Source organism: Mobula birostris, chromosome 20 (genome assembly GCF_030028105.1).
Source record: "Mobula birostris isolate sMobBir1 chromosome 20, sMobBir1.hap1, whole genome shotgun sequence".
NCBI classification, from domain to species: Eukaryota; Metazoa; Chordata; class Chondrichthyes; order Myliobatiformes; family Myliobatidae; genus Mobula; species Mobula birostris.
This window is the reverse complement of record NC_092389.1, coordinates 9,073,176-9,089,484: the sequence shown is the minus strand read 5'-3', so window position 1 is coordinate 9,089,484 and position 16,309 is coordinate 9,073,176. Positions and strand designations below refer to the sequence as shown.

Below are 16,309 nucleotides of genomic sequence, written 5' to 3'. Positions count from 1 at the left end.
GCAGGCAGTGTGTGTTTATATTTCAGGGGAGTGTAGGTGGGAGTCCACAGAGCTTGCTCATTGTCTCGCTTCCTCGCTACATAAAAAGGGGAGGACGATTTCCATTTTAAGTGCTCTGCCGGTTTTTAACAGAGAATGATCTCGCCTTGAGGGCGGGGGAGGAACGGCATTCGAGAGTTCCAAGTGCTTTATCCTTGTGTCTCTTCTCCCTGACAAGCCTGTGCTGCCCTGACTGATGCAGCACGCGAAAAATCACCTGCTGTGCGAGAGAGAAATCAGGAAAGAAGGAATGCTTCCAGACAACAGATTTACTTTGATTCAAGGGTCGCTTTCCTGAGACGTTCAGCGTGGCAATTGGTGGTGCAGGCTTCCTGACCTGTTCCAAAAGCCAAGGGATTGAAGGAGAAACATGAAGGAGAAGAAGGAAGGCCAGGGGGTGCAGGAGGACTCCAGCTCTCAGGTCTCCCAGCTGCTCGAGAGCAGGACACAGTACAGCCACGATGAACAAACCTCTGCCTTGCTGGTGGTGGACAACAAGAGAGTGGCAAAAAAAGTGCGCTTTAAGGTAAGCCCTCCATTTCTGTGAGTGAGGTGGGGTAATGTGGGAGGAGGCTTCAATGGAACAAAAAAATTACAGCGCAAATTGGCAGGGCCAGACGGACAGCTTCTGGGCTCCAAGTTCTGTTTAATCCATCTGCTGAGCAAGTAGTTTGGTTTTCACTGTACTTGTGAAATGTTCCCGTTCCTACGGAGTCCTCTGGAAATGTGGGAGATCTTTGGTAAACCAATTGCTACTGTTTTAATCTGAGCTTTGTTTTAGTTAATGGTGCAATATTACGCCACTGGATAATAAGGCAGAACTTGCGAGTACGAATGCTATTACTATACGATAAGAATTTAAACTCGGTTCTTTAAAAATATTGTTATCTGGTAAAGGAATTATAAAGTTGTTGCAAAAATCACTGGTTTTTCAGCTGGGTTGCACTGCCTTTTTGTTTAATTTGTTTCACTCCAGTAACTTCACTTGCATGCCGTTACTCCTGGAATCCTGTAAGCCTGGATCAGTCCTTTGCTCATCTCCCTACTGTCTCCTTAAAGTATTAGAAAATGCAACAGGGACAAGAGTATAGTGAATATGTTACTGGACAAACATCCAAAAGCCTGGATCTTTGAACTAGAAGCACAGATTTGAATTTCACCACAGCAGCTAGAAAATTTAAATTCAAATAATTAAATGAATCAGCAATAGAGAAAAAATAAGTCTGAGTCATTATGGAAACAGGCCCTCTGATTCAACTCATCTATGCGAACAAAGATGACTAGCTGAGTTCATCTGATTTGCTTGCATTTGGTCCATATCCCATGAAGTCTTTCCTATCCATGTACCTGTCCAAATGTCTTTTAAACATTGAAGTTGTACCCACCTCTAAGGCTTCCTCTGGCAGCTTGTTTCATATACCTACCACCCTCTGTGTGGAAGAGTTAGGTCCTCTAGTTTTAGTCTCCGGTAACCAGGGCAAGAGATCTGTAACCTGATCTAAATTTATATGCCGCTATGAGATCACTGCTCAACCAGAGCCTTCCTGCACACTTTCGAACCTAATGACATCATTCTTATAGCTGAGCAACCAGAAATGCACATAGGTTTCTGTAATAATAATCATTAAATCTATTGGATCAAGGTAAGAAAATGAACTGTTCTTCAAGGATGGAAATTTGCATCGTTGCCTTAAATGCCCTTGTTTGTGAGTCTAGACCCAAACAAATTCACCCCACTCTATTTCTCTAATTGTCTGAATATTGCTGCACTCCCTGACTTGTTTCTCCTGCACAATCTGAATTTAGACATCCCACAGTAAGAGATGTGAGTGCTTCAGGGGTTCTAAGCTCCAGAATTCTTTCCTTAAGCTTCTTCATCCCTCAGCCTCTCTTTCTTCCTTTCAGATTCAGCTTAAAACCTACTCTTTTGTCTAAACTTTTGGTTACTGATCTTATTTCCCTTTATTCAGCTCCAGGTCATACTTTGTTTGATGAGGGCTCCATTGAAGCATCTTGAGACTATTTACTAATTTTAAACTTTATATAAAACCAAATTGTTGTTGATGATGATGAAAAACTAAAGCACAATCCATGTTGTGGTGTGTGGTTGGTGTCAGACAGTTGAGTATAACAAGTCCTCACAAACCTCAAGAAAATAAGTGATGCTGATTAAGAAATAAAACTGCTTTAGAGTGCCATGAGATTGCTCATATTCATTTCATAGTGTAGACAGTACCTTGGTTCAACCCTCATCTAAGAGAGTGTAGATCTGGGGTGTAAACCATAAACACAAGGGATTCTGCAGATGCTGGAAATCTAGAGCAGCCCACACAAAACTCAGAAAGTCAAAGAATACCTATGGAGTAGTCAATGTTTCGGGCTGTGACCCTTCTTAGTACTGCTCTGTGCGTATTAACTCTGAGTAAGACAACAGATCTTTGAACTGGGGTCTGCATCTGAAATCATAGACCTAGACGTAAGAGGCAACCCACCAAGCCATGGTTGGTATTTACAAACTGTCACTGAACTGTATGGATGTAAACATTATGGAAGATACTTGACACTGCAGGTTGAAGTGTCAGAATAAATCATCCAATCAGAGCTGGAAAACAGCACAATATCTGAAAGTTAGAATGTGCCTTCCTCTGTAAGGGGACTGTCAAGTGGATGTGTGACAACCAGCTGTTAGAATGTGGCTTGTATCTCCGTGAAGACTGTCAGTACTTCACTATGCTTGAGGGCTCAACGTCTGGAAGGAGGTTTAAGATGGGGAATGTTTGATCAAAGATAAACTTACATTGGAATTTCTTATGTATCTGTGGAATTTCTGTCAGACTTCTGAAGGTTCGAAATTTGTGAGAAGTTTCCTTTCAATGGGGTGGGGGAATACTAGTTGGTAGGAAAATTTGTTCTCCATAAACTACTTCTCAAATTTATCTTTTTCCTTGCCTCCTCTGAAGTCAGTGATTCAATTTGCCAAGAGTTTCTTGCAGGCACAGGTTGGCATCTTGTTCTGATCACAGAGCAATAGAAAATGATCAGGCAGTGTCCATTTGGCCCATTTTCCCTGCACACCCCAAAGAAAGAAGCTTGCATTTATCTGGAGTTTGTTGTGCCCCAAAGTAAAAGGTAACCATTGAAATACTATATAGAAGAATACAGCTAATTTATGCCCATAAGTGGCATGGTACAGAGCTAGATAATTAATTTTTAGTGAGGTTCACTGAAAAATAAATATTAACCTAGGATATTAGGGAGAAATTCCCTTCCACTATTTGAGAAAGATTTTATGAACAGCTCAGAGGGCAGATATTTGATTGAACAATTTCTGAGTTTCTTTTAATTTTCATTAATGGAATGTGGACATGGTTTGCCAAGTTCTAGCCTTGATTCCCATTGAGCAGATGGTGTGAGCTGTCTCCTTGAACCACAGCAGTCCAAGAGCGAATTACTCCCATAGTGTATTTCTGAATGCACAGCCACTTCAGACATCAGTTAAGAATCAACCATGTTACTGTAGCTCAGGTCATGTGAAGGAGGAAAGGATGGCAGGTTTCCTTCCACTGGAGAAGGCGGATGAATCAGATTCATTTCTTTTTACAACAGTCTGTTAGTTTTGTTAGCTTTTTAATTCAAGGTTTATTAATTAGTTAGAATTAAATTCACCAAATTTAAATACATTACATTTGAAAATAAATGTGCTGTGATTTGTATTTGTAATGCCAAATTGCTTGGCTAGGAGGCCTCTTGATTACTAGTTCACTACTGCATTCCCTTTGAGCTGGTAAATAATGGGCAAACTATGCTTCCCTTCTTTCTAATAAAACCATAAGATATAGGAGCAGAATTAGGTCTTTTGACCCATCGAGTCTGCTCCATCATTCCATCATGGCTGATTTACTTTCCCTTTCCAATCCATTCTCCTGCCTTCTCCCCTTAGCCTTCAACACCCTTACTATTCAAGAACTTATCAACCTCTCCTTTTAATGTACCCAATGACTTGGCCTTCACAGCCGTCTGTGGCAATGAATTCCACAGCTTCACCTCCCCCTGGCTGAAGAAGTTCCACCTCATCTCTGTGGGTGTCTAAAGGGACGTCCTTCTATTCTGAGGTTGTACATGTACAATTACACATCCAGAAACACACTGTGTGGTAAATCAGATCTTCATTCTCCACCCTACGGTTCAGTAGGATCACCTATGTCACTATCTAGTTCTTGTGCCCCATCTGTTACTTCTTTACAAAGCTCTGAAATCTACCAAGAAACTAGTTCACGCCGTGTGTTTAAAATGTGGAACTGAACACAGTGACAGCGTTGTGTGTCTTTGCTGCAGGTACTATCACAGCACCTGCATCAAAAGAGGTAATTCTCAAAAGCACCAGCTCAAGTTGGAGTAATTGCCGCTTTCAGAATTGATAGCTGGGCTCCAAACGGCACCATCGAAACACCTGGTGCTTCTTAGGCTCACGGCTCTTTCTGGATCCTGATAGGATTAGCAATCCCTAATGTAAATGACTTTGTTCGGGTGAGGTATTAGAATGCCCCCTCAAGCAGACCTAATTTTGAAGAAGAGCAGGAAACTTCTAACCTTCTGCCAAATTTACATTTTAACCGGCACAGCCAAGACAAAACATCTGATTATTAAGATGTTGCTATTTGTGAGGTCTTGCTCCACACAAAGTGGGTGACAAGCCTCCCTTCATGTTACGGTGGTCACTGGCAGGACTTGCACCCAAGTGCGGAGGAACGCCAGACTCTTTCACAATGAGCATTGGCAATGACTCAACCCAGGAGCTGAGGAACGGCAGACCCCCCCAGTGTAGAGATGGAAACGAGAGGTTAAACATATGAATACCAACAGAGCATCGGTGGCACGATTGAGTGACACCACGAGACAAGTCATTCTCCACACAAGGACTCCACTCCTGTGCTAAATGAGAGACCCCTTAAGTAATCATAGAATGCAGGAAACCCATGCCACTCACAATTAACTTGACAAGACTAAACAGAAAGCACCAGGCTTAACGGCCCTAGTTAAGGTAACAATTAGTAAATATAGGTGCTCGGGAAACCTAGAAGCCTAACACAAAGGGCCAGTAGTGCTCATGACACTTCAGTACAGTAACTGCACTACCGGAGTACAACTTTGACGGTAACACGCTGTGCAATGTCCTTAGATCATGAAAGGCACTATGTAACTACAGGCCGTTTATTCACCATCAGGCTATCAGTCTGTATTAAAGATGGACAAGGAAATCCACCATCTATATCCCCCCCCCGCATGTGGAGTGAGCCCAATGTTATGCTCCTTCTTTACAAATTCAAAGGCTCAAAGATTCAATTATCAAAGCATGTATCCATATACAACTCAGAGATTCTTCTTTTCCAGATAGCCACGAAACAATGAAAGGACATGAAAGTTATTCAGAGAGAAACATCAAACCCATTCCCCACCCTGCACAAAAAAAGAATGGCATCACCATTATCAACCCCCAAAATCCCTGTTCCCCCCCCACACAAAATGGAACAGGAACATCAACCCCCAAAAACAACCCTTCCCCACACAAAAAAACTAACAGAACGTCAACCTCCAAACATTTTCCCCTTGCACAACAAAATGAAAAAGGAATGGGCAATAAAAAAAAACACAGAATATAAAAACCATGTCTGAAAAAGTCCACAGTACATAAATGCAATAGTCCAATCCATGAACACAGACTGCGATACCATCATCTGATATCACTGACATTCATCGAAAGGGAGGGACACCACATGAGGCAGCGAAACCTCCCCATGTGCCACAGTGAGGCACACAGAAATAGGCCGCTCACAGACTTCTCGGCAGTGATCAAAAGGAAGGCAGTCGTTGCTGAACTCTCACTCGCCTTCCGCGGTTACAGTTACATTGGTTAGATTGCACTATTGTGTATAGTTCTGGTTGCTAAACTATGGCATGGATGTGGCAGCAATAGAGAGGGTGCAGAAGAGGTTCTGCACTGTTTTCCTCAGGGTGCTCCGGTTCCTTCCCATGTCCAAAGATGTACGGATTAAATTGTGCCGTGATATGTTGGCGCAGGAAACATGGCGTCACGTATGGGCAGCCCCCAGCACAATCCTTGGACTGTGTTGGTCATTTACGCAAACAACAAATTTCACTGTATGTTCTGATATACATGTGACACATAAAGCTAACCTTTTCTCTTTCTCTTTAACCTTTTGAATTGTCTGTTTTTTATTCAATGAAAGATTAAACTATTGCATCTGAAATCAAATATTATTCGCTGTAAGTCGTTCGCTCTTGAAACTCCACAACGTGCAGGATCTACGCAGGCTAAGTTTATCACGTACGGCGCCTACCATTTTCATTGTTATATGATGACAAAAATGTGGCTTTTAGCACACAAAGTGTGAAATCACACCTTCAGCATTATTTATAACAACTGGGAAATAAAGTTCGTAAGATTTGCATTTTCACAACCTCATAACATCCCAAAGTACCTTGCAGCCCATGAATCTTCTTGAACTGTAATTGTCTTTGTAATGTTGCTATGCCTCTGTTTTAAAATCACCTTAAATCCAAATCAGAGTGTAAGTGAACTCAATGAACTGATGACAGGAGCCTGCAGCAGGCATTCCATTCACTTTGCAGCCAATGCATGTCTTGGGAGAGTGAATCGACCTGATTACATGGGATTCAAAGGTAATAAACACTTCTAAGTGATTATAAGCTTTGGAATTTGGAGCAGGAGCCACTGATGGATAGTTATACAACTCCCTCTTGCACCTTGGTCCCTTCAGCCAGTGCCTAAGGTTGACAGGTAATTATGGAAACATTATCCCATTGTTAGCCGTGTTTCAGAAGTGGTGGATCTGGGATGTATATTGCTGGTTGAGATATTGGAAGTAGTCCATCCATTTTTCATCTTAAGAGGAATGCAGGTTATCCTCAGGTGATGTCAGGGAACCGTTCATAAACCGAGCAGTTCACAAGTCAGAATTGCAGTTGCGAATGAAGTTTCCAGGCAATAGAAGATGTTTACAGTCCCATAGCAGTCAACAAGGCTAGGGTTAAATCAGAGGTTGCTGGCAGCATGGGTCTATTCTGCACTTTATCGCTAAATAAAATAAATAAATAAATAAACAAACAAATGCGTTCCCTTGGTCTCCCAACTGCTCATTTGTGTGTGTAACCTGGGGAAGACCTCTATGTGGAGAAAGAGGATGAATTTCTTATTTAACACACACAAAATGCAGGAGGAACACAGCAAGTCAAGCAGCCTCCATGGAGGGGAATAAGCAATCAACCTTTTGTGCTGATGAAGCGTCTCGGCCTGAAACGCTGAATGTTTATTCCACTCCATAGATGCTGCCTGACTTGCTGAGTTCCTCCCGCATTTTGTTTGCGTTGCTTAAGATTTCTAGCGTCTGCAGAAGCTCTTCATTCATGCATTTCTTATTCATTTGGTCTGAGGTAATTTCTTAATAAGTGAGACAGGAAATCAGCTATTCAACACACTCTAGCTAATGTAGTAATGTCTTCCAGTTGTTGCTTTATATCAGGGGTAGGCGAGCAAATATTGGGATACTATGCTTATCCGGCCCGCAAGTGATTTTTCCTTATTCTGAGTGTTTCACGCGACCACACTGATGAACATTCATGGCGTCTTGTTACACTGCCCCAGGTTCCGTTTTGTTCCAAACCAAACACTGGTATATACGAATGACGGGAAGACAGACTACCTTATTAATATGTATTAGATGCTCTCCGCGCACGCACAGGTTTTCAGATGGGATCGTTCAAATTTATAAACAGAAACAGTGTCACTGTGTTTTAACAAGAAATCCACGCTAAATATCCAGATATTTACATGTGCTACGATACTTGTTGAATAACTCGCGTTTCGAAATAAAATCGAAGAAAAAAATTCCAATGGCAATGAATGCAAAACACAGGAGAGTTCCGAAATTTCCAAGACACTTGGACACGAGATTACTACTTCATCTAGCAAGCTGGGAAACCAGTTTGTCTCATTTGTCTAGAAAATGTTGCTGTGAAGAAGGTGGCAAATATCAGGCAATGTTACAAGACCCACCATAGTGGAAATTTTAGCAAGTTTACTGGGCAAGCAAGGAAAGATGAAGTTGAGTGAATGAAGGCTAGTTTTGGAAAACAAACGTCATTTTTTGCCAAGTAAAGCAGTGAAAATGAAGGAAATACCAGTGCCAGCTACGAAGTCTCAAAACGTATTGCAGAAAAGATGAAGTCTTTTACAGATGGAGAGTTTGTCAAAGAATGCTTACTGGCAGTGGTGGATATTGTTTGTCCTGAAAAGAAATCTTTATTTGCATCTATCAGCCTGTCAGCAAGAACGATCACACGGCGAGTTGAAGAAATGTCAGCAGATGTTAAAAGTTGTTTAAGGGGAAGTGTCCTAACTTAGTGGACCATGCAAAAAAGATGGCATCATTGTTTGGCAGCACTTATCTGTGTGAGCAATTATTTTCAAAAATGAAACACACCAAGAACCATTTGAGAACAAGACTGACTGATGCCCATCTGGATAATGTCTTGCTCTTGGCATCAACAAGTCTGACACCCAATATTGAGAAGCTTTCAAGCAACAAACAGCATCAAGTTTCACGTTGATTTATCGACTGTTTGCATTAAAATTTTCTTTTTTATTACACTTATTTACCACCATTCAATGCATCATGTTCATACGTTTTATGTTTAAAGATTCTTTGTGTCCTTTTAATAGATTCAAAAGATGCCTTGATTGAAATAAATTGCAACTAAACTGAATTCTTTGATTACTAATTGGCATCCTTGGTTAAGCACAAATGATTTTCTAGCATGCGTTATTCATTAATTTGAGGCAAAACGTAACTAGGTGTATTTAACATAAGATCATAAGGCAAAGGAGAAGTCGGCCATTCAGCCCATTGAGTCTGCTCCACCATTTTATCATGAGCTGATCCATTCTCCCATTTAGTCCCACTCCCCTGCCTTCTCACCATAACCTTTGATGCCCTGGCTACTCAGATACCTATCAACCTCTGCCTTAAATACACCCAATGACTTGGCCTCCACTGCTGCCCGTGGCAACAAATTCCATAGATTCACCACCCTCTGACTAAAAAAATTTCTTCGCATCTCTGTTCTGAATGAGCGCCCTTCAATCATTCAGTCATTCCCTCTCGTACTAGACTCCCCCACCATGGAAACGAATTTGCCACATCCACTCTGTCCATGCCTTTCAACATTCGAAATGTTTCTATGAGATTCCCCCTCGTTCTTCTAAACTCCAAGGAATACAGTCCAAGAGCGGACAAACGTTCCTCATTTGTTAACCCCCCCCCCCCCATTTCCGGAATCATTCTAGTGAATCTTCTCTGTACCCTCTCCAACGTCAGCACATCCTTTCTTAAATAAGGAGACCAAAACTGCCCACAGTACTCCAAGTGAGGTCTTATCAGCGCCTTATAGAGCCTCAACATCACAGCCCTGCTCCTATACTCTATTCCTCTAGAAATGAATGCCAACATTGCATTCGCCTTCTTCACCACTGACTCAACCTGGAGGTTAACCTTAAGGGTATCCTGCACGAGGACTCCCAAGTCCCGTTGCATCTCAGAACTTTGAATTCTCTCCCTATTTAAATAATAGTCTGCCCATTTATTTCTTCTGCCAAAGTGCATAACCATACACTTTCCAACATTGTATTTCATTTGCCACTTCTTTGCCCATTCTTCCAATCTATCCAAGTCTCTCTGCAGACTTTCTGTTTCCTCAGCACTACCGGCCCCTCCACCTACCTTCGTATCATCAGCAAACTTAGCCACAAAGCCACTTATTCCATAATCCAAATCGTTGATGTACAATGTAAAAAGAAGCGGCCCCAACATGGACCCCTGTGGAACACCACTGGTAACCGACAGCCAACCAGAATAGGATCCCTTTATTCCCACTCTCTGTTTCCTGCCAATCAGCCAACGCTCTATCCACGTATGTAACTTCCCCATAATTCCATGGACTCTTATCTTGTTAAGTAGCCTCATGTGTGGCACCTTGTCAAAGGCCTTTTGAAAATCCAAATATACAACATCCACTACATCTCCCTTGTCTAGCCTACTTGTAATTTCCTCAAAAAATTGTAATAGGTTTGTCAGGCAGGATTTTCCTTTAAGGAAACCATCTTGTCATATGCCTCCAGGTACTCCGTAACCTCATCCTCGACAATCGACTCCAACAACTTCCCAACCACCGATGTCAAGCTAACAGGTCTATAATCTCCTTTTTGTTTCCTTTCCCCCCTTCTTAAATAGTGGAGTAACATTTGCAATCTTCCAGTCCTCTGGAACCATGCCGGAATCTATCGACTTTTGAAAGATCATCGCTAATGCCTCCGCAATCTCCACAGCTACTTCCTTCAGAACACGCGGGTGCATTCCATCTGGTCCGGAGATCTATCTACCTTTAGACTATTCAGCTTCCTGAGTACTTTCTCTGTCGTAATTGTGACTGTGCACACTTCTCTTCCCTGCCACCTTTGAGTGTCCGGTATCCTGCCGTCTTCCTCAGTGAAAACTGATGCAAAATACTCGTTCAGTTCCTCCGCCAATTCCTCATCTCACATTACAATTTCTCCAGCATCATTTTCTATCGGTCCTATATCTACTCTCACCTGTCTTTTATTCTTTATATACTTGAAAAAGATTTTAGTATCCTCTTTGATATTATTAGCTAGCTTCCTTTCATAGTTCATCTTTTCCCTCTTAATGACCTTCTTAGTTTTCTTTTGTAAGCTTTTAAAAACTTCCCTGTCTTCCCACTAATTTTTGCTTCCTTGTATGCCCTCTCCTTTGCTTTAACTTTGGCTTTGACTTCTCTTGTCAGCCATAGTTGCATCCTTTTTCCATTTGAAAATTTCTTCTTTTGTGGAATATACCTGTCTTGTACCTTCCCCACTTCTCGCATAAACTCCAGCCACTGCTGCTCTGCTGTCTTTCCCGCCAGTGTCCCTTTCCAGTCAAGTCTGGCCAGTTCCTCTCTCATGCCACTATAATTTCCTTTACTCCACTGAAATACCGACACATCGGATTTTAGCTTCTCTTTTTCAAATTTCACAGTGAACTCTATCATGTTATGATCACTGCCTCCTAAGGGTTCCTTCACCTCAATCTCTCTAATCACCTCCGGTTCATTACACAATACCCAATCCAGTACAGCCAATCCTCCAGTGGGCTCAACAACAAGCTGTTCTAAAAAGCCACTTCGCAGATATTCTACAAATTCTCTCTCTCGAGATCCAGTGCCGACCTGATTTTTCCAATCCACTCGCATGTTAAAATCCCCCACAATTATCATAACACTGCCCTTCTGACAAGCCTTTTCTATTTCCTGTTGTAATTTGTAGTCCACATCACTGCAGCTGTTTGGAGGCCTGTAAATAACTGCCATCAGGGTCCTTTCTTAGCTCAACCCATAAAGATTCTGCACCTTCCGATCCTATGTCACCTCTTTCTAATGATCTGATATTATTTCTTACCAATAAAGCCACGTCACCCCCTTTGCCTACCTGCCTATCCTTCCGATACACCTTGTATCCTTGGATGTTCAGCTCCCAGAGACATGCATCCTTTAGCCACGTCTCACTTAAACAGATAATTCCCATATTTCAAGTTTTAATGGCATTTATCTGGCCCACCGTCTGCTCATTAATATGCGATCTGGCCCTCAGAGGCATAAAGGTTGCTGACCCCTGCTTTATATGGAAATAACATTGTAGTTTTGGGGTCCAAAGTTTTTTTACAAAAATGGAATACGTCCAGTCTGCTCTGGATGAGTAGGGTGATTATGAGCCAGAATTTCTACACAGGACTCAAATGTTTCCTCACTTATAGACTTTTAGTTGGTCAAATCATTTGGTTAGTGCAAGATGATCTAAGGTTGCACAATTCTGAGTTGATACAGACTGAATGAACCAAATGATCTTCTGAGTTGTTAATCCCTGTGATTCAATTGCAATTTGTGTCACTGTGAATCTTTGCAGTTGACAATAGCCTCAAGATTAATGTCAGGATGTCTTTTGCACTCTGTGTTGTCAGCGGTACTTATGATTTTAGAAGGGATATTGAAAGAATAATTGATCATTTCAGCGATTTTTTTTCTGGTAGATTTCCAAGAAGAGATAATTAATCAACAAAGTCAAAGTCAAGATATTATCAAATTATATATAGATATGTCGTGATATGTTTCTTTGAGATTCACTTTCTTTCTGGCATTTACAGGGAAATAAAAAAAATACAATAGAATTCATGGAAAACTACACATACATACATATACACATCACGCAAGTCCTAAAACTAGATATAGAGAACACAATTAAATCAATAACACAAAAAAATGTGCTGCATGACCTGCTGAGTTCTGCCAGGATTTTGTGTGTGTTGTCCTGGATTTCCAGTATCTGCATAACCTCTGGTGTTAACTATTTAGTTCAGAGCTTTGACAAGAAGTCTAACTTCTTGGTAACATATCATCAAAATCAGAGCCCAATATCTGACCCAGTACATCTCCTAACTGGCAGTAATGAGTACACAATCAATCTTTCACTGGTTGTAATTTGCTTTGGGTCTAATTGAGATTGTATATGATTAATTTGATTGATCTCTGGTTAACATGTGTGGAATAATATTTGGAAATGATACAGACGAGCTAGACACAGGAAGCTGAAGCCATTGGGCAAGTGTCCAGCAGCTGACATGGCTACATTTGAAGCAGTTCAGATGCAAAGATCCAATCATTAAATATGCAGTTCATGTTCTCACAATATTCAGATCTCCAGCACCCCTCCCCCCACCCCTGCCACCTTGCAGTAAGTGAGCAGTCATGAGATGGCTTGGCCATGCAACCAGTATATGCGATTTCTTTCTCTGCTTGTGAGTGGGCATCAAATAACAACAGGTGGATTATGCACCCGGTCCTGGGAACATCCAGCTCCTGTGTGAATATTCCCAAGCCCCAGCTCAGAAACTGGAAACTTCTACTGGGGCTCTGTTTGGGTAGAACAGATTGCTGGTTTGCTTCTCACTTCCTTGTAGCTCTTGTGTGAGTACAGTCTTCTGTATGACGCTGTTGGATTTCTAAATGCAATCCTGGATTGGCCTTTCTGTAATTAACCAAACGCCATCCTTCTTCAACCAGTCATGGGAAATAGATTGTCTCTCTTCCGGAAGACACTTCAGGACAAAAAACTAGTTGCAATGTACTTTAAGGTACAGTATTTAAACTTTAATACTATCACATTTTATTTTCATAATTGCAATATTTATTTAATTAAAAATTCATTTGTAATCCTGTTAAACAAAATTGAAACAAAGATAGCAGAAAGATATAGGAAAAGCATAGATAAAGATACAGGAAATAGCAGAGAGGATGGGGTGTCACAGTAGCATAGCAGTTAAGTAGAACACAATTACAGCACCAGCAATCTGTGTCCAGTTCTTCCAATTTCTGATGAGGAGTTTGTACATTCTTCCTCTGACTGTGTGTGTTTCCTCTGGGTGCTCCAGTTTCTCGCCACGTTGTTGTAGCTCCTTTAAACAGGTTGATTGCTAGGACTACGACCCAACATGAAGGCTGTCTTTATTCTCAGCTCCTGTCTGACTTGTACCGTCTTCACTTCTCAACAGTTGGAATCTATTGGTTTTCCACAGAGAGAGTAAATATCTGCCCTGCTTCCATGATGAATTGGCAGTGGTGTGGGGTGTGTGGCCAAATGTATGAACAACCCTGTTTCATGTTGCCCTGTAAATGAACAGGGGTCAATATGGGGTCAACACACACAGACACACAAGAACAGAAACACAACACACACACGCGCGCAAACACACAACATACACACAGACACACACACACACACAGACACATGCTCTCTCTGTCTCACACACACACACACACACAGGCACACACACACATACACACAAGAACACAAACACAGACAACACACACAAACAAACAACATACACACAAACACACTCACGCAAACCCATGCACACAGACACACACACATACTCACAGACACATGCACATACACTCTATCACACACACTCATTAACCCACACACCAGACACACACACACACAACACACACAGACACATGCTCTCTCTCACACACACACACGCGCGCGCGCAAACACACACTCATTGACACATAAACATATACAGACACAAGCTCTCTCACACACACTCATTGACACACACACACACTCACAGACACAGACAAACACACACACACAGAAACATAATCAAATACACAACATAAACACACTCATACAGACACGCACTCAAACACACTCTCTCTTTCTCACACACACACACACGCTCACACACACAGACACAAGAACACAAATACACACAACACACACACACACAGACACACGTAAACACACACACATGCACACACAAACACCAACACACTCAAATACACAACATTCACACAGACACACACACACTCACACAATCCCATGCACACTAACAGACACACTCACACAGACACATGCATAAACACACACTCTCTCACACACGCACAAACACACATTCACACAAAAACACACACTTTCTCTCTCACACACACACAAACACACATTCACACAAAAACACACACAACAGACACTCTCTCTCTCACACACACACAGACACATATACACACAAGAACACAAACACAACACATGCACACATAAACATACACACAGACTCACACAAACCCATGCACACAGAGGCACATGCGCTCTCTCTCTCACACACACACACACACACACACACACACAAGAACACAAATACAGACAACACACAGACACAGACACACATAAACACACACACACACACACACACACACTCTCACAGACAGCCAAACACACAACACAAACACGGACAACAGACAGACACACATAAACACACACATAGCATATACACAACATACACAGACACACGCACTCACACAGACACATGTGCAAACACACACTCATTGACACACATATGCTCTCTCACACACTCACAGACACATGCTCACACACTCATACGCATGTACACAGACACACATACAAACAAACATTCACACTCACACACACACTCACAGACACACACATAAACACAGGCATACTGTACATACACACATACAAACATACATACACACACAGACACACAAACTCATCAATACACTCAAATACACAACATACACACAGACACACACACTCACACAGACACATATGCAAACACACACTTTCTCTCTCATACACACATTCTCACACACACACAAACATAAACACACACACTCACAGACACAGACTCACATAAATGCACACACGCACAAACATAATCAAATACACAACATACACACACTCTCTCTCTCACATACATGCTCACACACACAGACACAACACAAACACACACAACACACACGTAAACACACACACACAAACACCAACACACTCAAATACACAACATTCACACAGACACACACACATTCACACAATTCCATGCACACTAACAGACACACTCACACAGACACATGCACAAATACACACTCTCTCACACACACACAAACACACATTCACACAAAAACACACACAACAGACAGACAGACACACTCACACTCACTCACAGACACGCACATAAACATACATTCACAGACACACACACACACACACAAATACACACACAATATACTCACACCAACACGCTCAAATACACAACACACACACATACTCACACAAACCCACGTGCACACACAGACACACACAAACACTCACACAGACAGATGCACAAACACAACTCTCTCACACACACATTCACATCCACTCACAAAAGCACTCACACAAGACACACTCTCACATGCATTGACACACTTGCTCATACACACACACTTAATAAGCACATACATACACACGCACACCCATACAAAAATACACACACACCCATCTACACACACTCACACACACACGCTCACACAGGCACACACACACACTCACGCACACACAGACGCAGTCAGATAGACAGATACACACACAGACATACACACATAAACAGACATACACACACACATTCACACAATTACACACACACAAGCACATACATACGCACACGGACACTCAAACACAAACACACACATACACAAAAACACACCCACACATACCCGTGCATACAGACACACTCACACAAACACACACAACACACATACACACTCACACAAACCCATGTATATACAG

The 16,309-nt window shown here is 41.8% G+C and overlaps 1 protein-coding gene across 7 annotated transcripts in view; it reads left to right on the top strand.

The window, feature by feature from the left end:
- The first annotated feature begins 395 nt into the window (after positions 1-395).
- phldb1b (pleckstrin homology-like domain, family B, member 1b) overlaps positions 396-16,309 on the top strand; it is a 406,573-nt gene continuing 390,659 nt past the window's right edge. For all 7 annotated transcript variants that reach the window (XM_072283994.1, XM_072283992.1, XM_072283991.1 and 4 more), the window contains exon 1: positions 396-565. In XM_072283994.1, the coding sequence (XP_072140095.1) occupies positions 410-565 (156 nt within the window). In that variant the 5' untranslated portion in view covers positions 396-409. The remainder of the gene's footprint in view (positions 566-16,309) is intronic.